Source organism: Aricia agestis, chromosome 3 (assembly GCF_905147365.1).
Source record: "Aricia agestis chromosome 3, ilAriAges1.1, whole genome shotgun sequence".
Classification (NCBI taxonomy): Eukaryota; Metazoa; Arthropoda; class Insecta; order Lepidoptera; family Lycaenidae; genus Aricia; species Aricia agestis.
The window spans coordinates 21,752,180-21,778,825 of record NC_056408.1 but is presented as its reverse complement, the minus strand read 5'-3'; the positions used below and the strand labels follow the sequence as shown (position 1 = coordinate 21,778,825).

At 41.1% G+C, this 26,646-nt stretch overlaps 1 protein-coding gene across 3 annotated transcripts; it reads left to right on the top strand.

The window, feature by feature from the left end:
- Positions 1-223: 223 nt before the first annotated feature.
- On the top strand, positions 224-25,155 carry LOC121740512 (protein mahjong). 3 transcript variants are annotated; one of them, XM_042133230.1, is made up of 35 exons: positions 224-587; positions 2,047-2,197; positions 2,481-2,618; positions 3,751-3,875; positions 4,712-4,787; positions 5,685-5,793; positions 6,143-6,238; positions 7,363-7,485; positions 8,698-8,783; positions 10,651-10,818; positions 11,447-11,580; positions 12,101-12,212; positions 13,076-13,212; positions 13,555-13,639; positions 14,169-14,329; positions 14,519-14,649; positions 14,828-14,830; positions 15,490-15,581; positions 15,927-16,049; positions 16,440-16,593; positions 17,103-17,248; positions 17,809-18,000; positions 18,196-18,320; positions 18,719-18,919; positions 19,389-19,623; positions 19,912-20,031; positions 20,308-20,399; positions 20,658-20,854; positions 21,305-21,402; positions 21,847-21,924; positions 22,486-22,606; positions 22,858-23,015; positions 23,985-24,066; positions 24,463-24,569; positions 25,033-25,155. In XM_042133230.1, exons 1-35 carry the CDS (start codon positions 490-492, stop codon positions 25,126-25,128), a joined length of 4,350 nt encoding a protein of 1,449 aa, XP_041989164.1. In that variant the 5' UTR covers positions 224-489; the 3' UTR covers positions 25,129-25,155. The 3 variants fall into 3 exon arrangements, with proteins under 3 accessions (XP_041989164.1, XP_041989165.1, XP_041989163.1); XM_042133231.1 differs by lacking the exon at positions 14,828-14,830; XM_042133229.1 differs by lacking the exon at positions 14,828-14,830 and having other exon boundaries at positions 15,472-15,581.
- Positions 25,156-26,646: the final 1,491 nt, after the last annotated feature.

Below are 26,646 nucleotides of genomic sequence, written 5' to 3'. Positions count from 1 at the left end.
AACAAAATGATGCTTTATTTATATTTTATTTTGATGGTAAATTGATTATTGAACATGACATCAGTTTTTAAATACTTTGAAATCCTTATTTAAATCCTAAAAATATAATATTCATATATAAAAATCAAGAGATTCAAAACTCGGTCGGTACTAATCATTTGTGTTGTGGACTTGTGGGAAATTAAATTTTGTAATTGGTATCTCTATTTACTAGTTTGTAAAAGTTCATTCATATTTTGTGATTTTTGTGATATTAAAATGACTTTTGTTGTAAACGGGAGTTAATAATAACTTTAATTTAAATGTATTTAATATTAGAATAGATTTTCTTTATTAATTATGTAACGTACGTTTTAATTCGCCCTTTATTTACAAACTGATTATATTTAAATTTTCCCCAGTGTCGTAGCGTATGTGACAGATCGGAATTCATTGAGGTTATACAATTATTCGCGTAGTTTTCCGATCGACAGTGCATTGTGTAGTGTAATGGATTCAGCACCAGCTCAGGAAGTGACCGACCTCCTCAAAGAATGGGAGGAGCAGCACACGTCGCCGAACTACGATCCCATACCAACTTTGACAAGGTACGAGAGTTGATAACACTTTCTGTCAAACTTCGCACATTGTTGATCCCCTGAGCATGCTTCTGACTTACCGGGGATGATTTCAGGCAACAAGTCTAGGAATTCTCGTCTATATAATGAAATAAAAATCATATTTTCATACCTATATATATATTTTAATATAACTACAACTTATTAGACTTGCATGTCCCAAATCTCAAAACATGCCTTTTTGCACTCTTTTCCTAAAATAAACATATTGAACACCTTACTTTGAGTACTTTTGAACCTTCTTATAATCAAAAACTAAAAACTACTATTAGAAGTTCAACGACCTTGCTAGAATCATATTAAAAGATAATATTTTTGCCACCTTCTTTTAAATCTATTTCATAATATTGAACAATATATGAATTATTGTCTATAAATCACCACAGTGTAGTATTAACAAAAGAATAAAGATAAGTCATAAGTTTTTGATGTGTTGATAATTATGATATGAATCATGATGCAAATGTTGTCAGAGCAACCGCCAGTTCCGTACCTATAATTACATTAACTTATATGTCATTTGTACAATAATTCTAATACAAGTTTTATATTTTGATAACATTACAAAATACAAATACAACACACTATTGTTTTACTGTATTTAACTAAACAAAATAAACAAAACTAGTTGTTACTCTTAAAATTGTTTGCTCTAAAAGTCTAGTCTGCCAGACTATTAAGAAATGAAATAAAAAATTAATTGAAAATATGTTTTACCAAAAGAAAATAAAATATTGATTGTTTTGAAGTCAGTAACCCAGCCTTTTGGTGCATCTTTTTCTTGTCAAATTAGTATCCAAATAGCAAAAAAATATAATCATAATAATTGAAGTGGTAAGTGAAGTGGCAACTAACATTTTTTATAATATATGTTTTTTGCTTATTGCAAATTTATATTAGGACCTGGAAAATGATTTGCAATAAAAAAATAATAATTGAAGTCGGTACCAGTCCCAAAAGCTTCAGATATTCTAACATTGACTAAACTCATGATAAAATTAGCTGGTACCGACTTCAAATAATGAAGACTGTAGTATGTACAGAAATAGTTGAGATTTAGACGAATTCTGAAAAAGGCACTATTATAGAGTAAGAGTTATTTAATACTTTTTAGTTCATATTATTATTGTTTTTACCTTGGAAGTCGGTTTTAATTTTTTGTTAAAAATAATAATTTTTGTCTGCCACATTTTTGTCATGTTTCATTAAAATCTAATTTTATATTAAACATCTAAAATTAGGAATGTCTATAAAAGTTTGTCTATTTGTCTAGTCATATGTCTGTCTGTCTTTCTGTTGTTTTGTCATTGATAACCACTACCAATTTTTATTTTGGGATAGTCTCAAAAATCGACATAAAATACTTACAAAAGAATTGTATGTATAATTATTATTGAATTTTATTAAAAGCCTCCAACACACTTTACAGAATCGCAGAAATAATAGAAGCAGAAACAGAAAATTTTATGAAGAAGGATCCTGACCCGTTCGATGAGCGACATCCATCTAGGACCGACCCTGAGTGTGCACTGGGACATGCACTCAAAGTTATGTTTAAGAAAGATAATTTTATGACAAAGGTAAGCCCTTCTTAAACAGGCGAATAAGACAATTAGTATCCATCCCTGGTACTATCAAACCTATATGTTTTTTTTATTTAAAAAAAGTTGATTTGTTTGACATAAAAGATTATAATGTGTTGAAGTACAAAAATGTTTAATTTACGTCTGAAAACCATTTATTACTTGATGTTTACAATTGCATAATATTTCAAATAATATTTTAAAATAATAAAATATTTTTTACTAGCTACAAATACATATTGTTTTTTCATGGTAATAAAAAAGGTGTAAATATTTTCAGTTGGTGAATGACTACGTAAGAGACACATACTACTCCAGACAGAACATCACAGGCCGAGATGTACACAAGCTGAACGTAGCAGCATGCAGGTTGACACTGGATCTAATGCCGGGGCTGGAGATGAGCGTAGTTTTCCAAGTGAGTTGGTAGACTTACAGCATTACAAAAAATATATTTTTTTTTAATTTTATTTATTTATTTATATCAAGCCACATAGGTCCATACAATATATACCTTAATAACTAACATACATATAAATTATATATATGTACTTAATAACTAAAATAACAATACTAACATAGGTTAAGTCATTGATTGTTACTAACACATTTACTAATAATTTTATGGGTTTAAAGCCTGAAATAAACATATTTTATTTTATTTATTTATTTATAACTACACTTTATCACGAGTTAATGGTGACGTGACGCGCGCTTCATTTCGGAGTCTCCCCCGGAACCTTCGGTAGACCTCATCAGCTGGCCAGAAATCCTCCACTTCAAAGGTCGACAGAAGCGTCGGTACTCTCACCACAAAGGAACTGAAGTTGACCTTGTGACGAGACTGCAGACGTTAGACCCTCAAGTGGAGGGATGTCTTCTTACTGATGTAGTCCACGACGTCCTCGACCTCCATGGACCAGTGCAGGCGAGATATGTACAGGGGTGTCGCGGGAATATCCACACCATGTCAAATCAATTATTATAAGATGTTATCTATGGTTATAAAGCTAAGGTTTTTGTACTCTATGAAGGTGAAGCCTAAAGTGGAGTTTACACGGGTCGATCGGTAAATCACCAATGGAAATGGACAGCCGATACAGCATGCTCAGGCAACTTGTGAAGCGATTAGCCGCACGACGGATATCGACCCGTGTAAACCACCCTTTACGTCGCGACGTGCACGTTTTCAAAGCGTATTCCTTTGTAGCGTTTGGGAAAACACGCGAGCTAAATCCGCGTGCAGAAAAAGCGCACGTCTGAACGTGCCCTTATTAATTATATTCATAGAAATAAAATGTTCTTGAAACCAATTAATTAACTTAGTTCTTTTGAAAATGTTATTTAACATTTTTAATGAAATTGATAAAATGGCAAAAAGATTAATCTTACTTCATCTAAAAATTAAATCCCTTGTTCAGTCTGTTCGGTATATGTTTTTTTTTCTCTATGGTCTGCTCATCTTTTGTAACCACACCTATTTTCATAATAATTAATAACCTTTTTTTTTTTAGTAGACAATGTCAATTGAATTGCATTTTTTTTGTCAGGACAACGAGGCTCTGATCCACAGGCTAGTGAACTGGGCGACCAACTCGCAGGAACCACTGCAATGTTACGCGACCGGTCTACTGGCGGCTGCCATGGAGGTCCAAGAGATTGCCACTAACTTTAGGTGAGTAACTCAATGTCTATTAACTAAAGGTCCTTATTTTGAAGCTTTAAAGCTTAAGTTCTGTAATTTACGTCTGTTACTTAAACCTTGCTCAAGGCTATAGAAAAGATTTGGTTTCACAATGTAGTTTACTCAATAAATACGTAGAATCTCCTTATATTTTAAGTAAAAAGAGAATAAGACGTGGGAGAACCATGCTTCGGCATGAATGAGCCGGCTCGACCGGAGAAATACCACGTTCTCACAGAAAACCGGCGTAAAACAGCGCTTGCGCTGTGTTTCGCCGAGTGAGTGAGTTTACCGGAGGCCCAATCCCCTAACCTATTCCCTTCCCTACCCTCCCCTATTCCCTTCCCTTCCCATCCCTACCCTCCCCTATTACCATATTCCCTCTTAAAAGGCTGGCAACGCACCTGCAGCTCTTCTGATGCTGCAAGTGTCCATGGGCGACGGAAGTTGGTTTCCATCAGGTGACCCGTTTGCTTGTTTGCTCCCTTATTTCATAAAAAAACAATTATGCTACAATGCACTAAGGGTCTTAACACATTAGGCTGAATTACGCCGGCGTTAATTCCGCCGCGTTTCAATTGCATACAAAATACGGGCCGAATACGAGGGGTGACACACTATTACGTCGCGTTTTGTATGCGTTTGACATTTGCGGCGGAAATTACGCCGGCGTAATTCAGCCTAGTGTGTTTAGACACTAAGAAATATTATTAAATTCATTTATAATTTTATTAGACAAATGTGTCATAAAATGTTTTAGGCTGGTTTTGCTGCCAGCCTTCAATGACCTTGCTCATGTGATATTAACATGTCAAATTTTTTTTCAGGGAATTAAATGCAATGCTAGTACCGTTGATGTTGAAGAGGCTACACGAACTACGGAACAAAACACAAGAAGAGAAGGTATATAAATTATAAAAAAACGAGCTTTTGCCCGCGGCTTCGCTCGCATTAAGAAGTATTATTATATACACACTTTCATCCCCTTTTTTAACCCCTTGGAGGTAGAATTGATCAAAATCCTTTCTTAGCGGATGCCTACGTCATATCATCTAACTGCAAGCCAAATTTCAGCTCGATCGGTCCAGTGGTTTGGGCTGTGCTTTGATAGATCACCATGTCAGTCAGTCAGTCACCTTTGAGTTTTATATATATAGATAGTTTATTTATAGGAGAGATGAGCTTCATTTAATCCAATTTTAATAAATGAGATGTAAACGTAATAAGGTCCCTGGTAAAATACGCAACATAATTTAGTGAGAGTTGAGTGTCCTTTGTCCTTTCCCTGGACTCAAAATTATCTCTTTGCCTAGCTTCATTAAAATCCGTTCAACAGAATAACCATGAAGAGGTAACAGAGAGATAAGGTATGAGTTTGAAACCATAAAGTTAATAATACCTAGCGGAATAGAGAAACAAAGGCCTGAGCAAGAGAGATGTCACTATCAGTAACACTGCGTGGTAAAAAGAGACGTGTGATACATGACAGCAGCACTCTTTTTTTGACGTCCAGTCGGCACGTGCCGCACGTTGACAATTTAATCTCATAGAATTCATGTTCAATCATGCTTGTGTAAGTGTATACGTACACATATTTTTCACACAGATGAAAACCAATTTAGGTTTCGTTTGACAGCTCGACATTGTTGCTCTATTCCGCTGGGTATATTAACTTTATGGTTTGAAACAGAGAAAGACAACAGACAGAGAAATGCACTTCCTACTTCTATAATAATTTTAGTACATTTTAATAAAGTTCAAAATATGGATAATTAATTTGGTTGTCATTATATTTGCTAGCCGAGCTCTAATCTGGTGACGCCGCCGAACCAGACGCGTCACTTCGCGCGGTTCGACAAGCGACACAACCACGACAGCAGGACCAACGGACCCACGCCAGATAAAAACGGTAAACTAAATTATTATGTCCAGGGAATCTGGGCTAAAAGATTGCCTGGGGCAACAAGTCTGGGCTCTCATAGACCTTTTAAGAATTCTACTTCAATCAGTGCCTGGTTATGGTCTACAAAAAAAAGTTGAATTGTCAAAATTATGACAGTTATTGAAGTTAAAAATAACGCAGCGGTTTTAAACTGTTCGTATCTTTTGTCTATTTATTAACATTGCTTTACACCCTATTAGACACTGTTTTTATTAAAAAATAGCTTCAACGATAGCGACTTTAAATATTTTATTATTATGTTTGAGGTATAACTATACAATAACAATGGTGATGATGATGATGATGATTATTCCAGACCGGGAGAAGGACGAGGGTGGGGGGTGCGAGCTGATGGACGACACGCCGCCCATACTCACCAAAGACCCCGAGACACCAGTCAAGAGTTATATCTGTAAGTCCTCTGGTTCATCTTCTTCTTTTTTAAACACGCTTTTATTACCTTGGGCTGTATGTATGTAACAGAACCTTTGAGCACGATTTTGATCTATCTCCAGTAGTCTAATTAATTCGAAACTTTGCTTGTACATAGCATAGCATAGCATAATAGCCAATGACAATGCAATATTTTGTCAAAATATTTGCAAAAATTAAAAAAAGCGTGTTTCTTTAGCTTTTTTAAAGTATAATATTTTATTAAAAGGTGGCTCTTTAGTGCTTTATAAGATAGCTTTATAAAGAAAACACGGGTACAGCATAAGACACTATCGATACAGTCTCGAACCTGGGTATAATATAACAATGAAATGGTGTTATTATCAGTGCCGTAAATAGGGCGGTGCCACCGGTGCCCAGGCACAGGGCGTAGACTCTGGGGGGGCGCAATAGTGGCCAGACCAGGCAGACTTATTCTTTCGAATTGCTCCCGATAAGTATTTCCCGCTGCGCCCCAGAGATGTTTTCTAATGTAGTAAAAAAAATCTACAGCCGAACATATTACCTTCTCCTTTTTAGAAGCCAGTTAAAAAACAAGGATGCAGTTAAAAGCTCGCACAGGGCGCAAAAAAGGCTATTTACGGCACTGGTTATTATAAAAAATACCATCGTTAAGCTCTCATTCTCATTGATAAAAAAAAAATCCACCCGCAGCTGAAGGCAAAGTGCGGGTACGATAGAACCTACCGCAAGTAATGTACGCCTCTGTTAAGCTTTAATATTTAAATATTTCCATACTAGCTATTTGACCGAGCTTTGCTCGGTATTCGATAAAGCACGAATAAAATGACATTTTCTAAAAATTATTCCTAGCTAGATTGATTTATCGCCCCCGAAACCCCCTATATACTAAATTTCATAAAAATCGTTGGAGCCGATTCCGAGATTCCAATTATATATACATATACACCTACGTAGTTTGGTCGCGTTACGTCAAACCCAGCCGACGGATCAAAATTAACATTGAATTGACATGATCCGACCAAACGACGTGGGTCCGTCAACTGCCTAGGAATCAGTATCTCGATGCGCTTGTTTATTTACAATATTGAAGGTCTATATCTACATTACTCGTTATCCCAGGTCCGTCGCCTCCGGAGCGAGGGCTGATGTCGCCCCCAGCGCGGCCCCCACCCCCGCCCCCGCCCCTCGTGCACGAGACCTCCTCCAACTCCAGCTGGGCGGAGATGGAGACTTACGTCATAGGTATGATGACAGATTAATGAGTAACTATTAGGGCAAACCGCAACGCGACGCGTAGGTGCATAACTAAATTTGTATGGATTTGACAGCCTTGCAAGACGTCGCACGCAATTGCAATCTGTCAAATTCATACAAGTTTAGAAATGCATCTACGCGTCACGTACGAGTTGCGGGCTGAATTGACCCTTAGAGATATTTAAATATAGGCAGATGGGGGGGATCACTATACATGACACCATTGTTTGTGACGTTCATGACACCCAGCAATCACTCGCGCGATTATTGCTAGTGGATTGTTGATCGCTATTTTTACGTGACATGGTAGCGGTGTATGTCAAGCCCAGAAGACAGAATATATTGACTTGATATAACTTAATATAATATAACAAACGTCCACCATCTACTTACATATCAATTTCTCCGATAGTATACAATTTAGTATGTTAAACGCTCCGGATACGTTAATTAGTACGCAGATTTTTTTTTTTTTATAAAATAAGGGGGCAAACGAGCAAACGGGTCACCTGATGGAAAGCAACTTCCGTCGCCCATGGACACTCGCAGCATCAGAAGAGCTGCATGTGCGTTGCCGGCCTTTTAAGAGGGAATAGGGTAATAGGGGATGGTAGGGAAGGGAAGGGAATAGGGGAGGGTAGGAAAGGGAATAGGGTAGGGGATTGGGCCTCCGGTAAACTCACTCACTCGGCGAAACACAGCGCAAGCGCTGTTTCACGCCGGTTTTCTGTGAGAACGTGGTATTTATCCGGTCGAGCCGGCCCATTCGTGCCGAAGCATGGCTCTCCCACGTATGCAGATGTGCATTCATTGCGTACGTATAGACGGAAACCTCATCTTCTCGTCAGACGCATCTGCAGACTTGCACCTGTCACCTGCTCATGTAATGGACGGGCTTAGAACATTAATTATCTTATATGGTGATGCTGCGATTATGAGGTACCATCAAAGAAATTGATTCCTAGGCAGTTGACGGACCTACATTATTTGGTCGGATTATGTCAATTCAATGCTAGCTTTGATCTGTCGGCTGGGTTTGACATGACGCGACCAAATTACGTAGGTCCACCATCTTATGAATCGACTTCTCTGATAATACATATTACATGACGTTAACCTCATAAGCTGCCTCGGATTCAAATTGTTTTGAGTTTTGACTAACTAAACGCAGCAACATGTTTATTTTGATACCTTTTCCAGGTAATATTCAAATCCATCCACCGACGGACGCCACGAAACAGATGCTCATACTACGGTACCTCACGCCCATGGGCGAATATCAAGAGGTAAGTGAAGTTAACATTAAGTACTCTAAAAACATTAACAGTTCCAAGTGGAATGTAGATTTTATCAACCCATTCTGGTATAGCAAGCTTCCTTTTAATTGAAATAGATAACTGAATATTTTTTAATTTATTACTAGCTGTCCCGGCAAACGTTGTTTTGCCATGTAAATAATTTTTGGTATGAAAAATAGATGTTGGCCGATTCTCAGACCTACTCAATATGCTCACAAAATTTCATGAGAATCGGTCAAGCCGTTTCGGAGGAGTATGGCAACGAAAACTGTGACACGAGAATTTTATATATTAGATAATGCATCGTAATAAACAACAGGTAGTATTTAATCGAGTGACTGTAAATTACAGTTTTAAGTGTCAAAATTACTAAATTTGGGTTATAGAACCTATAAAGGTTATAGACTGAGAGTGAGTGACGAGAAATTAACAGAACCGCAACTTAGAAATTATTTATTTGAGTTACTTAAAATACAAAATGAGCAGCTTCAAAATTTTTGAGCGATCTAATGTTTCAGTGTCAACTGTCAACGTTACGTCCTGCATTTTTTTCAATATTTGGCAATTGTAATTTTATACTGAGCGGCATTTTATCTTAAATGAAGTGTTTCGAATACAGAAACCACTTTGAAAAATACACTAATGAGCGGAGTACAATGAGCACACATTAAAACAAAAAAAAATGAATATGAAATAACTATTTGATGAAACACTTTTATTCAGGGATCCCAAGAACAATTTTTTTTATTACTATGAAGCAAATTTTTTGTGAGTAGCTTCATTTGCATAAGAGGAACAACAATTTTAAATGTGAAAAAAAAAGTGGTAGCTAACAGAGATAGAAAGGATTTCATACTTTGATTTGATGATCCCAAAATATGTATTGCTCTATCTGTAGGAACTAAAATTATATAACGGTAAAAGTTTAGGATCATGCCCAACGATTTAGGGGGGCAGGGGAGGAGAGGGGAGGGGGGTAAACCACGTTTATATATAAAAATCATTTATAAAAAATTACACAAATCATAATCCTTAAAGGAACGTCAAAGAAATGGGTAAAAATTTTAATGGCGACCTATACAAAAAAAAAACAACTGGCTTCAATTATGAGTCGACGGATCACTTCTGGGTGGTTCACAAAAAAATAACCACGATGGCTAAGGCGGGAGCGTAGCGCAGCGAAGCCAACTAACCTAACCTAACCCAAAAAAGTCGTATTGGTCCGCAGCTCAACTCACCTGACTGCAACGATTCGTCGCCCCGCCCCCATTCGAATTCGCACGCATTTAACAATATGTAGTTTTCATTAAAACACGTATCAAAATATAAAATATAAAGCCTCAAATATAATATCAGTAACCAATTATCATTAATAAAGCAGCTCACAAAAATTTGCTCAAAGTGAACTTTTTTGTAGCTCGTAATAAATAACCTCATTTAGAAAAATTGAATCTATATTTAATATTGAAGTTGCCCACCATGTATTTCCAGTCGCTCACTTAGTAATACAGTCGCTCGGATAGAATTTTAATATCTGAAATAGATTAATCGCAATTCACATTTTGTAAGCTCGTTCTGGATTTTATTATAAATCAATATTAGTCGTTAGTTTAGTTTATTTTTCGCTTAGTCAAATTAATACCGCTCATGTTATTAAAACAGTATGTTCATCATCAGTCGCAAAGTTTTTTTTTATTGTGTCAAAAACTGTCATTTGTCTTTTCCCAAATTTTGTCTTTTTTTTTTTAACTAAAAGTTAGAAACTTTCATCTTAGACGTAAAAGAAAGAGCGACCAGTCAATTGACAATTTCACATTCATAATATAAGTATGAATAAATGCTCTTTTTTCCTCAGTTCCTATCTCACGTGTTCGAGAAGAACGCCCTGGGTCTGATCCTGGGTTACCTGAACGTGCGCGAGTCACGTGACTCGAGGCTGGCCTTCGAGGCGCTCAAGTACCTCGCCGCGCTGCTCTGCCACAAGAAGTTCAGCATAGACTTCATCAACATGGGCGGATTGCAGGTGAGATAAGCTTGCACGTACACGCAATTACGTACAGTTATACGCAAGTACGTACAGTTACACGTAAGTGCGTACAAGTATACGCAACACTGTACACGCACAAACAAGTGTACAAGACACACTGTTTTTTTTTTTATGAAATAAGAGGGCAAACGAGCAAACGGGTCACCTGATGGAAAGCAACTTCCGTCGCCCATGGACACTCGCAGCATCAGAAGAGCTGCAGGTGCGTTGCCGGCCTTTTAAGAGGGAATAGGGTAATAGGGGAGGGTAGGGATGGGAAGGGAAGGGAAGGGAAAAGGGGAGGGTAGGGAAGGGAATAGGGTAGGGGATTGGGCCTCCGGTAAACTCACTCACTCGGCGAAATACAGCGTAAGCGCTGTTTCATGCCGGTTTTCTGTGAGAACGTGGTATTTCTCCGGTCGAGCCGGCCCATTCGTGCCGAAGCATGGCTCTCCCACGTATAAATTAGGAAATACAAATCACATATTATATCATCAGAATGTCATGTTCTCCAATTCTGAAGTATAAACAAGGAAATAACATTTATCACACTCCAAAGGCTACCAATAGCTTTTTAAATAAATTACAATTTAAAATTATTAAAACCTACTGCAACGCTTTGCAGAAGTTTCTGGAAGTGCCGCGGCCGTCTGTGGCAGCTACGGGGGTGTCAATATGCCTGTATTACCTCGCCTACTGCGAGGACGCCATGGAGAGAGTCTGCCTCATGCCGAGGAAGACGCTAGCTGATTTAGTCAAGTGAGTTGCAAGGGACGGATATTAGCGTAGAGTGTGTTTTTGTGGTGACAAAAACTTAAAGAGGAGTTTGTATGGCATCAAATCTTACTAAATATTATAAATGCGAAAAGCCGTTTGTTTGTTAGTAGTTTGTTACCTTTTTCACGCCCGCTGAACCGTTTTTCTGAAATTGGGTATGGCGACCCTGAGTCCCGGGAAACGACATAGGCTACTTTTTATCCCAAAAATGTACGGTTCCTGCGCGCTAAACGAATTTTGGCGCAACGGACTTGTCTTCATCATCTACACAGTAATAAACTCCTTAGAGTGAGGAGTGACAACGATAAACACTTCCTTCAAAGCCTACCTGTGCATAATTCTAAATTCTAATCTTGCATTAAAATGTTTTTTGCTACACAATTTTTTTTAAATAAATGAAATCCATTACCTGTGCATAATTCTAAATTCTAATCTTGCATTAAAATGTTTTTTGCTACACAATTTTTTTTAAATAAATGAAATCCATTTTGCATATTCGTAGATACGCGCTGTGGCTTCTGGAATGTTCGCACGACTCTGGCCGCTGCCACGCGACGATGTTCTTCGGTCTGTCGTTCCAGTTCCGAGTTATATTGGAGGAGTTCGATAATCAGGTATGAACGAACCTTTGAAAATGCGCGGCAGATAGACGGAGATATAGTTGTCATTCATAGGCTGACAGCGGACCAACGTAATTTGGTCGCGTTATGTCAAACCCAGCCGATAAATTAGTTTGATGGTACACGGTACACATTGAAACCAGGAGTAACAGTATAAGCCCGGCCGCACATTGTACAAATTCTGATCAGAAACAGTTGAATTTCGCCGGATCGCCACCCCGCACACTATCCGAAATATCCTTCCGGCGAGTTCGAGCTCACTCGGCTCAGTACAAAATGTAAGAGACAGCGCGGACATTCAACTGTTTCTGATCAGAAATTTCGGACAATGTGCGGCCGGGCTCAATGACTGTTCGGATAACAACATTCCTTGAGATGGATTAATGAAGTGAAACTCTGTGTATTAGTAGGGGAGGGGAAGGTGCTAATTTTGTAGTCACTCGAGCGTCATGGAGACCTAGTAGATTTTTTACATTAGGTGAAACTGATAAAAAATATTAAGAGCGTTTTTTATTTTAGCGGTGGGTTCAGAAACTGCAGCCATTTTAAAGTTTCGAAAAAGAAAATATATCCAGAAAATTGCTTATTTACGTTAATTATAAATATATTTTAGACAACAAGGACTAAATCATTTAGTTTAGTGCAAAATAAAATATCTACGAAGCTTAGTTAGGAAAATATAAAGCTTTTTTTTAATATTTTAAAATGTCCCCACAGGCTTACCTAACCTATCCCGAAATCCCCTCTTCCCCTCCCCAACACATAACTAGAATACTGACACTGAAATGTCATAGTAATCTAAAGGCACTCTTATGTTTGTTATATATTCAACTAAATAATGTTTTTCTTGTTAATAGGACGGTCTCCGTAAGCTGTACAACGTGATATCGACGCTGCCGATACTCGGCGCCGATGAGGAGGAATCACGGGTATCCGACGACGAGACGTGCGCCGCACGACAGATCGTGCGCCACGTCTGCGTCGCGCTCAGGAGGTACGTACACGTGCACGTAATTAGTATACGGGTAAGAGGCTTACGTATACGCGGCAAATACGGCGCTCACACACATACTCATTAAGTATTCAGTATCAGGAGACATGTGCCCCGCGAGTTTGAGCGACAATGTGTGTCGTGTTCAGGATATACGCATATTAACATTCAGGTACACACCTGTGGCGTGCGAACAGTCGCACGTGAGCGTACACTTACAGGCTAATGCACATTTGGAATCAAATGGCAATTTATTTGCTTGTTATTTAAAAAAGCTACCCAATTTAAGTGTAAAAACAAACAACTTTTGAATTATTATGTTTGTAACGCTATATATCTGATCAGGTACTTTGAGGCGCATCTCCGACTGCGGGCGGCGCAGGTTCTCAGGCAACAGGGCGACAACGTACCGGAGCCTCCACCATACAAGGTAAATAATGAATAACTCAGATCTACGACTATCGTAAAGTGTCAAACTAACATCGAATTGAGCGTTCGGTTTGGTCAACACACCAAAAAATCGTATGGCGTTTTTTCAGGTATATGTCGAGAATACTGTTTTTCTGTAAAATAACGGAATGAAAGTATGTACTGGACAGTCTTTTTACTTTTATGTGTAATGCTGGCTTCTCACGGCGCGTAATATCACGAGCCGTGCCGCGCTGAGCCGATTTGTACGTGCGAGCATTAGCCAACAGGCGATTCCGCGCTACCCATTCTCACGGTAAAATTTTTGTAGAATAATGCTGGCGCCTGGCTTCTCACGGCGCGTAATATCACGAGCCACGCGCTGTGTGAAGGGGGTGGTTCGAGGTGGCACGGGCTGACACGAGCAGGCTCGTCCGATCCGATTAAAGTCGGTAACTTCAAAAGCGCAGCTTGAGCGGCTCGTAATATTACGCGCCGTGAGAAGCCAGCATTACTCTACAAACATTTTATTCTGTGTTATTTCTCTCCAGGCGTCAAAATCATCGGCGGAAGAGATCCAGGGCCAGATCGAGACGGTGCAGGCGGCGCCGTGGGCGCGCTGGGCGCCCGTCGACGAGCTGCTCGAACTGGGCGGCGTCGCGCTGCTGCTGCGTATAGTGTCCTTCGCGTACGACTGGAACTTCAACGGCAGGTGAGATGCGGGTGTCTTATACCGCTCCAGGCGTCCGTGTCATCGATGTTAAAACAATTATTTAATGGGGCTCCCATTAAAAAAAACGCCATTTTTTGCATATTTTTTGCTTCATATCAATAAATGGTACAAAACCCTTCGTGTGCGAGTCCCACTTCCACTTAGTCGAATTTTGACAACCCGGTTTAGGGCGGAGACGGTTCGTTCAGCGCTGGACGTGGTGTCTGTGTGCTGCGTGGCGCCGCGCGTGCTGCTGCTGCTCACGGAGAAACTCGACATGCGGGAGGCCGACTTGAACACCGGCGTGCATATCGTGCTCGGTGAGTGTTATAAACAAATATATTTATTTTGAGATGAATACTTCAGTCTTACATCTTTTTTTGCCGCTATGTAAAAATATTTTCCTATAATATTATGTAGTTATTAAATTATTAGGTAGTTGCTAATCACTTCTCGCGCCTCCTGTTGTCACATACACATTGCATGTTATACACACAGCGGGTGCGCTTTTGTTTCATTTTGCTTGTAAATTGAGTCCAGGGCTAGGCGCATCAGCAAAACTTCACGCACACAATCACTTACAATTACACGCTTTTTGTCCATATTTTTTTTTTTATGACATAAGGGGGCAAACGAGCAAACGGGTCACCTGATGGAAAGCAACTTCCGTCGCCCATGGACACTCGCAGCATCAGAAGAGCTGCAGGTGCGTTGCCGGCCTTTTAGAGGGAATAGGGTAATAGGGGAGGGTAGGGATTGGAAGGGAAGGGAATAGGGGAGGATAGGGAAGGGAATCGGGCCTCCGGTAAACTCACTCATTCGGCGAAACACAGCGTAAGCGCTGTTTCACGCCGGTTTTCTGTGAGAACGTGGTATTTCTTCGTGCCGAAGCATGGCTCTCCCACGTATAAATATATCATTCTCTCGCCGGGTACGCCCGCCATTTTGCCCATAAATCTATCGTTTCATGCAACTAACCACTATTAGCTACACGCATTGACATCAGCGCAGCTTTATCGCCCATTTTGCTTACAAAGAATTCAATCAAAAACATTTTCTTTTTAATTAAGAAAAAAAAATTGTTTTTGGTTGGGTACTGCTGCATTGAGCTGTTTGCGTACGCATTAACGTAAGTGAGGCAGCGGGCGCGACTGTTGCAGGCGCGGCCGACGGCGACATCGTGCCGGAGCCGGAGGTGCAGAAGGCGGCGCTCAACGTGCTCGTCAACTGCGTGTGCGCGCCCGTACACAGGGTGAGTGCTGCGTGCGCGTACGCACATGTGCGTGCACGCGCGCTAGGTCAATGTTAAACTGTAAAAGAGTGTAAAGTGCGACCACGATAGTTTTTAGAATTGAATTGCCAATAACTATCAGCCGATTGTTTTGTAGAAAAGAATACTGTGAAAGAAACAGACCTAATATGAATGCTTCTCCCCTAAAATTTCTGGATTGCGATGGATATGGTGACAAAATTAATAGGGAAACCTTTTGCTAGCAGTAAGGATACTTAACAGGTAAATGCGACATAGCAAAGTATTTTTGGCACCTAAAAAGACAAATATCGATGCATTAATAGAATAATACTTGTAAAATTACAGGCCGGCGTGACGACAGCGCGGTACTCGACAACAGGATCTACCAAGAAGAAGACGACGCTCAAGTCTTACGAGGACGTGATACAGAAGGTGTGGGAGAGCGTGCGGACCAACAACGGGATTATGGTACGTTGGCATTTCTACACATGTGACTTCAAAAATCTACTGCCTATGACCTATGTACTGACGTTTAGGCAGTATTTTATTCCGCCATGCAGTATTTTAAGGATCTCTTGGCACTTGGTTGATATTGACAGCTATCCACACCCCCGAAACAGCTGTCCATCAAATTACCAGCACAAGCCAATATATCCTTGTAAGGCTGCAATTGTCAAAAAAATAAAAATAAGGGTGTAGTTGTCAATTCAATGATGTGGGAATATGCATGCAAGACACAGACGAAGATCTTGCGACTGCTCGGTCAGACCGGAGCCCACTGACGCGACGTCATTTCTGCGGAATAAGTCGTGCCAATCTCAGAATAACGCGATTCAGGAATCATGTCTGTGGTTTCAGGTGCTGCTGGCGCTGATGATGGTGAAGTCGCCGATCACGGACGCGGACCGGCTGCGCGGACTCGCGTGCCGCGCGCTGGCCGGCCTCGCGCGTTGCCCCACCGTGCGACAGATCATCTCCAAGCTGCCGCTGTTCACCACCTCGCAGATACAAGGTACTGTATGACGGTGATGACGGTGACGTCGCCGATCACGGACGCGGACCGGCTGCGCAGGCTGGCGTGCCGCGCGCTGGCCGGCCTCGCGCGCTGCCCCACCGTGCGACAGATCATCTCCAAGCTGCTGCTGTTCACCACCTCGCAGATACAAGGTACTGTATGACGGTGATGACGGTGACGTCGTCGATCACGGACGCGGACCGGCTGCGCTAAAACAGAAAGTGACGAACCGTAACTCGGGAGTGTCGTTTAGTTTAAAACAATCTTCCTTATTTTATTCTTTAACTAGCTGTCCCGGTGAACTTCGTGTCACTTAAAAACCTTCCCTGGGCTTCTACGAATATTTTAAGACTAAAATTAGCCCAATCCATTCAGCCGTTCTCGAGTTTTGCGCTTAGCAACACATTCAGCGACTCATTTTAATATTATAGACAAGTATATATTATAATAATATAATTTATCATAATTAAACGTAGTCGGAGATTTGACTTACACCTTCTTTTCAGTGTTAATGCGCGACCCGATCCTGCAGGAGAAGCGGCAGGAGCACGTGATGTTCCAGAAGTATGCGCTCGAGCTGCTCGAGCGAGTCTCCGGGAAGAGCAAGCACATGGGCGCCGAGTTCGAGACCTCGCTCGCTAACATACACAGGGTGAGTGCGTGCGTGCACGCAAACTACGTACGTATTGGGTATGCATACACTATTTGCAAGTTATGAAAAAGATATTAGGTTGTATTAGAATTTGCGTTGTTTTTAATATAATAATCACTTTGTTGCTTTCATATACATTAACATAAAGTCTTTTCGCGTTTAGATGTAAATCACATGAAAATTAAAAACAATAAACAATGAAAATTAAACAATAATGCGTCCATAGTCCATACAGAATAAACAGGTCAACCGTAAGCGTCAAAGCGTAACATGAAAGTGAGAATAAGGGCCCATTTCACCACCTCCTGATAAGTTTATTATAACAGATTCTCCATATTCTATCTGTCAAGTTAAGTTGTGGATAGCCTATCCAGAACTTATCAGGAAGTGGTGAAACGTTTCACCAATTTCTTATAGGCTATTCACAGCTTTTTTGACAGATTCGCCATACTTCATCTGTCAAGTTAAGTTGTGGATAGCCTATTTGGCACTTATCAGGAAGTGGTGAAACAGGACCTAAGTCTCGAAAACTCATTATTATCTTTTTATTATCCATACAGGCGAACGTGGTAGCCCAAACCCGTATCAACTACAACGAACGGCAGCTGCTGCAGCTGGTGGCGACGCACCTCGCGTCGCGCGGCTACAGCGAGAGTGCCGCGGCGCTCGTGCGGGAGGCACACCTTCCCCCGCCCCCCGCACCCGCGCCCGCACACCCGCCGCCGCTGCACGCGCCCGCCACGCCCATCCGGGTACGTATACGTGCGTACGTGTATGTTATTGCGTATACATGCACGGACGAGCAGAGTTTGTGTTGATTTTTTAGACAAGACGCTGCACAGTCTTAGACAATTTAAAGAAAAAATCGTTTTACTGGATATACTCTGATCTCAGGGCACGTATAAATTTATGATTAGAAGTCTTATTGGTGTCTTCTATTACCTCAGCCTCGGTTATCAGTCTCCCGGGCGAACAGCATCGGTTCGCTGCAGCGCGACAGCATCGATCACCACGCGCCGCACACGCCGAACACGCACGAGGACAGCCCGCAGCCGCATGTCATTAAACTCAGGTTGGTTATTGTAGGTTATATTATTTAAATATCGGCATAAAAGAAAATATTTAAAATTTAAAATTCAAGAAACTTTTTTATAAACACGAGTTATAGAACGAAGTGCAGGAAAAAATAGGAAGGCGTTGTCCACTTTAATGTGTGTTGTTACACAACGCAAACCAGACGTCAGTTCGTGGCGTTGGTGTGCAACAGTCGTGATCTCTAAAACCATAACTTAACTTTAAGAAAAACACCGCTTTGCGGCTACGTAGAGACGCCAGATGTTGCTTGAACGTTGCCATGCAGGTAACGTCACTGGCCACGTCGCAATGGCGTCCAGGTGAGGTATGACCTTAAGGTTATTTTTAATGTTAAATTGTATGACCCTTTTTGACATTATATTTATTTACCTCCAGACGAGTACAAAACACGTCGCAGAACGTCCTCGCCAGCCCGGGCGAGCGGCGCTCGCTACAGAAGGGGGCGCACGCGGCGGGGGCGGAGCGCGCGCCCTCCCCCCGCGTCACGCTGCACTCTATCATCACGGAGTACCTCTACAACCAGCACGCGCTATGCAAGAACCCCGTTGTCACCTGCCCTCAGTTTAATTTGTTCGAGTGAGTGTTAGAAGGATCTTCTTTTAATCTTTATTTTAAAAAGGCTGTATATCATTTATATCATTGAGGATCTTTTGTTAATTAGAAATAAACATAGCATATTATATGCTATCTGACAGATGTTTTGGATCGTCAAGGAGTAAAAAAATGCAACAGAAAGTTCTTCCAAAAAAGAATATCTCAATTGAAAAGTTTTACGCATGCGACGAATTCATGTAGCTGATAGCATTTATTCGATTTAAATTTACAGTACAAATATTTTGTTTTCATTAAGTGTTGCACTTACTTTGTGAATTATGACACTTAGCTATTTCTATTCCTCATCTCTTTTTACATTAAAGTATGACGGCGAGCAACTCCGAAAAACAAATATTTACTATTTACTTATTACCAAATAATAATACTATTCAAATACCGATTACAAGTGTTAAGTTTACCTAGCATATTATTTATACTAAATACGTTTCAGGCCGCACAAATGTCCGGAGCCGACGGGTCCGCGCGCGCCGCTGTTCGCGGGGGCGGCGGCGGGCGCGGCAGCGGGGGCGGAGCCGGCCAACGTGTGCGCGCGGCTCGTGCGGCGCGAGCTCGGCGCGCCGGCGCAGACGCGCGCGCACGCACGCTTAGCGCACTCCCACTTCGCGCACGTGCGCACACTTCGCTTGCAAGACGATGATGCGTACTTCACGCACACTATCTTCCACGTGAGCATGGCGCTTATACTGCTATATGAAGATATTTTATTTTTTAGATTCCTGCTATCAGTTAATCTTAAAAATTGTTAAAAAACTATGTGACTGACTCATTCGCATTGCAACGTGGCGAAGCGGTGCGATGCATTTTAAAGAGCAGTTTAAAATTGGAATATGCAGTTCAACCGTCAATTTAATATGTATCTTTTCATGTAGAAATTAAAGTTCAGTTCTTAATTATTCTTAAATCGCGTCGCTACGACGCGTTGCATTGTGTACTGACCCTATATTGTTATGCAGCCGACGCAGCCGCAGCTGCTGACGGCGACGTCGTCGGGCGACATCCGCGTGTTCAACCTGTTTAACGGCGTCGAGGAGAACTCCTATCAGGTCCACGAGTCATATATCTACCATATGCAGGTGTGTATTCATTCATTAATATTATTATTTGTTTATTAAATAGTCATACATATCCATATATACCAAATGTTGGTAATTGTTAATTTTTTTACAACATCTGTTAAAGAAAAAGTTAAAATTATCACAAAATGCCGCCAATACTCAAGTTGTTGGATAGAATTTAGCACCATTTGGCCTATTAATAGCATTCTGATCTCCCTTACTGCCAGGCGTTTCATAATTTAGGATAAATTATATGCTCATTTTAAGGTATATAATATACGTATTATGTTTCAGGCGAGTAGAGATGGTCTGCTACTTCTGTCGTCGTCTACCATCACGTGGCGTACGCTGTCTTCGCTCTGGAACATGAAGGAGTTCGAACAGCTGTAAGTACACTGGATTTTCATCTATGTGTTGTAGTTGCTATGAAAAAACTAAAATTCGAGAACACTCGTCATAAATGGAGTTCTATGCCGATCAAAAAAATGTTCTCAATAATTATAAATGTTTCAAGATAAATTATAGCAAATAATAAAATATTCAGTTAAAACAGTCACATAGGTAAAATATAAATACTAAGCTCTCTTATACTCTTTCCGTTAAACTATCACATCACATCCACACATTAAACTGTCTTCTTCCAGTTTCCAACTAGACAACGAGGAGTATGTGGAGTTCTCTAAGATGTCAGACGAGCGGATCATCGGCACGAAGAGCGAGACGGCGACGATATTCGACACGCGGACCGGCCGCGCGCTGCTCACACTCACGCCCTCCATCAGCAACCAGTACGCCAAGAACAGAGCTACGTTTAATCCGACTGACGAGCTGGTGCTGTCCGGTGAGTTAGAAAATCTGTATATTGTGCAAATTCAAGACTTTTGTTATAGAAATATTGAAGTAAAAAAAAAACTAGGCCTTTGAATCCGTAGTGGATGATTTATACAGTATTTTCAGAGCGAAGTAACCACTCCTCAAATACTGTAGTGCCTGGGACAAGATTTAAATGTCCGTATGGTTGCCCAAGCGCATACGACATTCTCGCAACATAGTCGGCCTAGTCCAGAGGAAAGAACTAGTTAATACGTCTGGGACTAACTATGTGCGGGTTTCCTCACGATGTTTTTCTTCACCGTATATTATACCCTAAATTTTAAAGTGTGTATATGTCCCTTGCATAGAGCTCCCTATACAAGCAACGTATGTGTTTATCAAGTACCGCGGCTTCACACACTACCCAGACTCCGATTCCTAAGCTAAGAGCTAAATAATCTGTTGAACTTTATTGCAGACGGCGTGCTGTGGGACGTGAACACGGGCAAGGAGATCCACAAGTTCGACAAACTCAACCAGACGCACAGCGGCGTATTCCATCCCAACGGACTAGAGGTATGACACTGTTCTTGCATGTAAATAGCTGCTTCTATGTGATGTACTCTTTTGTGATTCAAAAGGTTGAGATTGTTCATGTCATTTTAGATTATAAGTTGTAAACTTATAAGTTATAATGTAATACGTAGTACATAGCAGTGCGAGCTACTCGCGTTCTCCTGACCCGTAAGTGTTTAGTTAGTTTCTGAAAAAGTTAGTTCCTTGCTAATTTGAAAATCATTTCTAAGGCCGGTATAAATAGTCAAGTCGGTCTCAAGACACCGTGTCTCAAGCACTGTGATTGGTTTGGCTGTCAAAATTTGGACCAATCATAGAGCCGAACCGCGTCTTGACACCCAGATGTATCTTGAGTACTGACTATTTATACGGGCCTAAGTTCAAGCCCTGTCATTGGCACCTGCCAATAAATAGGCGGTAGTTACATTCCTTTGTGTGTTTCAGGTAATATCAAACACGGAAGTTTGGGACCTACGGACGTTCCATCTGCTACGAACAGTGCCCGCCCTAGACAAATCAGAAGTGAGTATCAAATGATGACAATATTCTTCAGCGAAATTAATCTTGGAACTTGTGTTTACATGTATAAAAAGTTTAACCTAATTTGAAGATTATTTTCAAATTGTCTGTATAAACACTATTACTAGCTATTTGACCGAGCTTTGCTCGGTATTCGATAAAACACAAATAAAATTACATTAGAAAAATGATTCCTAGCTAGAACGATTTATCACCCCCGAAACCCCCTATATACTAAATTTCATGAAAATCGTTGGAGCCGATTCCGAGATTCCAATTATATATATATATATATATATATATATATATATATATATATATATATATATATATATATATATATATATATATATATATATATATATATATATATATATATATATATATATATTATATATATAATTATATATATAAGAATTGCTCGTTTAAAGATATAAGATATCCCGGGACAATAATAGTATTTCCAAAATAAATATCCTAGTTGGATGGAGTGGTTTGCACATAAACATATCGTAACAGACATATTTATAATGTTAGTATGATACTCATTCTGTATTTGTTCAGGTGATGTTCAACCCGGCGTGCAGCGCGTTGTATGCGGTATGCTCGGACCAGGACGCGGAGGAGCGCAGCCAGTTCGACACCAGCTTCAAGACCCTCGACCCCTACGACTACTCCAGCATTGGTATAGTACTACCCTGGACACCTACCGCTGCTGCAGAATAGGAATTAAGCAGCCTATAGTAGCGCCAGATAAGACCATTTTAAACCTACAGAATTTAGTAAAAAGATTTGATGGTGTAAGATGTCGTATGTCAAATGTCGTAGAATCGATTGGATTTATGTTTTTGATGCATTCCCAATAAAAATATCTACCGTTATTAATTTAAACGGTAACAGTGATTGTCGAAGTAAACTTTGTGTTGTATTTTCCAGCGACGATAGAGGTGAAGCGCAACATCTACTCGCTGGGCGTGTCGGGGGAGGGCGCGCAGATCGCGCTGGTCGAGAACGCCGGCGACTACGACCAGGTGCAGGAGTCCTGCGTCAAGCTCTACGACGTCGGCCGCAAGCGCGACCACGACGACGACGCGGTGAGTATGACGTGGGCGAAGGCGGGGCGTGTCGGGGGAGGGCGCGCAGATCGCGCTGGTCGAGAACGCCGGCGACTACGACCAGGTGCAGGAGTCCTGCGTCAAGCTCTACGACGTCGGCCGCAAGCGCGACCACGACGACGACGCGGTGAGTATGACGTGGGCGAAGGCGGGGCGTGGCGGGGGAGGGCGCGCAGATCGCGCTGGTCGAGAACGCCGGCGACTACGACCAGGTGCAGGAGTCCTGCGTCAAGCTCTACGACGTCGGCCGCAAGCGCGACCACGACGACGACGCGGTGAGTATGACGTGGGCAAAGGCGGGGCGTGGCGGGGGAGGGCGCGCAGATCGCGCTGGTCGAGAACGCCGGCGACTACGACCAGGTGCAGGAGTCCTGCGTCAAGCTCTACGACGTCGGCCGCAAGCGCGACCACGACGACGACGCGGTGAGTATGACGTGGGCGAAGGCGGGGCGTGGCGGGGGAGGGAGCGCAGATCGCGCTGGTCGAGAACGCCGGCGACTACGACCAGGTGCAGGAGTCCTGCGTCAAGCTCTACGACGTCGGCCGCAAGCGCGACCACGACGACGACGGGGTGAGTATGTCGTGGGCGGGGGTAGGGCGTGGCGGGGGAGGGTGAGACTCGCAAGCAAGATACGTTGGTGGTTGGCAAGATTCGTGGGCAGTTGGAGAGACTTGTGCATGGTAGGAGATACTCGTGGGCAGTTGGCGACGCTCGTGAGCGGTTGGATATCGTGGGCAGTTGCCCACGAGGCACCCACGAGTCTCACCAACTGGTGAGTCGTGGGCGGCTGGAGAGTCTTACACTCCTGTGTAAGATGTGAAGCCAAGTGGTGATCGTCGGGATATAATAATTAATATAACCAATAATCTTTTGTCTATAACAATGACAGACCATGAAAAATATATTTTTTAACTTCATTTAATTATTTATTTGTTTGTTGTGTTTAGGAGGAAGAGGAGGAGGAGGAGATGGGCGGCGGGTCCGAGAACGACGACGGCTCCGACTCCAGCTCCGACAACGACGACGAAGGTACATGACACAGACTATAGGTCTAAGGGCCCGTTTCACCGCTTCCTGATAAGTGCCGGATAGGCTATCCACAACTTATCTGACAGATACTCCATAATCTGTCAGATAAGTTGTGGATAGCCTGTTCCACGCCCTTAATATTATTAAAGTCTTTAAAGGCCAATATTCCGTGTGAAACGATTTTAATCTAAATGTAAACAAATAATTCAATCGCGAACAAACTATTGCGCTTTGAACAAGATGGCAAGATAGCATTAACGTGACAGGTAGATAAAGGAAATCCGCCATTTTGTCACTAAAACCTGTCTCGCTAAGTCTGCAGGCGATGCATAAACTTTCTGTGACAATCTCGTCATGTTACAACAACTTATTCTTCATGAATGACGTTATTTTCAGCATCCAACCTGATCCGCAACGCCGTGATGGGTCTCGCGGACCAGCACAGCTCCGAGGACTCGTCCCCCGAGCGGCCGCGACGACGCCGCACGCGCAGACAGCGACAGGTATACTCTATAGTCTGGTCACAACATTTATACCGTTTCTGAGGTCTTACGCCTCTAGTCCACCGACGCTGCGAACTGCGAAATAGCGGAGAACCGATTTAGGGTCTCATCCGCCACAAGACAGTGCGTTATATTGGCATCTCGCTCTACTAGTAACGATATTGCCATATAATATGCGGGCACGGTATGCATTTTCTTTGCAATAATTTTTTCGATCGATTCCTCGATATAGGTATACTGTATGCAGCGGCCTGCACCGCTGCATCTCGTCAAGTCGTCACAGCGAACGCGTACCGTAATCACTAATTTCATAAAACTATTGTCCCGGCCCCCGAGTCAATTGATTCAATCAAAATTTTATTCATAAGCAAAACGAGACCTGTTTTCGAATAATCGTTTTTATCGCACCTAATTTTTAGGTTAATTTTGATTTTATTTGTACTAATGCCCGTTTTTTTAACAGAGAGATAGAGAGATGGACGAGGACGGCAACAGCAGCGACAGTGAACTGGACCTCGTCGGCGACCTCGGACACCTCATAGAGTTTGACTTCGACTAACACAGATAATAAATGAATTACACCAACTTTGGATCTCTTTTCTCCCATTATATATTTTGTCCTTTTATACCAATGTTGGCTTTTGTCTGATATGTTGAAAAAACTATTTTCATCATCATTCGGTTTCGTAATGAAATGCTACATTTTTTTAATGAAATAAGGGGGCAAACGAGCAAACGGGTCACCTGATGGAAAACAACTTCCGTCGCCCATGGACACTCGCAGCATCAGATGCGTTGCCGGTCTTTTAAGAGGGAATAGGGGAGGGTAGGGATGGGAAGGGAAGGAAAGGGAATAGGGAAGGGGATCGGGCCTCCGATAAACTCACTCACTCGGCGAAACACAGTTTCACGCCGGTTTTCTGTGAGAACCTGGTATTTCTCCGGTCGAGCCGGCCCATTCGTGCCGAAGCCGAAGCATGGCTCTCCCACGTAAAAATAGCTATGAAATATCATTAATTTAAGAATGCACCTGACCCTAACTTGACTACATACTTAAACCTAGATCTCAAAATCTGTAAGGTCTAGATAACTGATTTTTTTACACAAGTAACTTCAGTTTATTAAGATCAAATGCTCGAGACGAAAACACGATTACTGAAGAAATGCTCGATAGTTTTATTTTTACAAAAAACCCTGTTTTAGACACATTTTTGCTTGGATCTTTGAAGTTTGCTGTCTTTTCTTTAATATGTTTTAATATCTAAAAAGGCATTGATAAAACCTAAATTTGTTCAAAATACTTTTTTCATAATCATTATAGTTCGTATTTTATTCATAGTAAAACTAATTTTGCGATGATTCCGCGTTGTCCTTTTTCAACTGGCATATGAAAGACGGGCGTGAGTGTGAAGAGAGAAGGACCATGTTTGATTTTTCCTACAACCTAAATTTTGTTGGCTGCTTTATAGGATGAAATAAATTAAAAAGATGGAAATAAAAACAAGAAACTTGTTGTCGAAATAAAAATTGTTGATAAGAAGAATGGCCGCGTTCTATTTTCTTTGCCGAAGTATACTCGCAAAATAGTGACATCTATTGACGTGTTATATATTATGTTAAGAACTAAAAGTATTTTTGTAGCGCCATCTTTTGATAAGTAGCTCAGAGTTAGACTAACTAACTTACTGGAGAATTATAATTAATTAATTACTTATAAGTATATTAATGATAATATGGACCAATTAAAACGCAGTAAAAAATTTAATAATATATTTAATACCTTTAAATAAATGTATTACCAAGTTATAAGTATATAAGAACTTAATAGTAGTACAGTTACATCTATTTATATACAATTATAGACTAGCAAACTCTCAGAAGTGACTGTAAACCCTTCCTAAAACGATACCACACATTCTACAATTTATTTTAACCTAAATAAATATAAGAATGATTAGGCAAATAATACTTAACAGACATCATATTTTAGTTGTCTGTCATCCGTATTTTCCAAAATAACATAATAGCTTGTGCATCGTCGAATTATTTTTATTCGAAAGGGGGACAATGTATTATA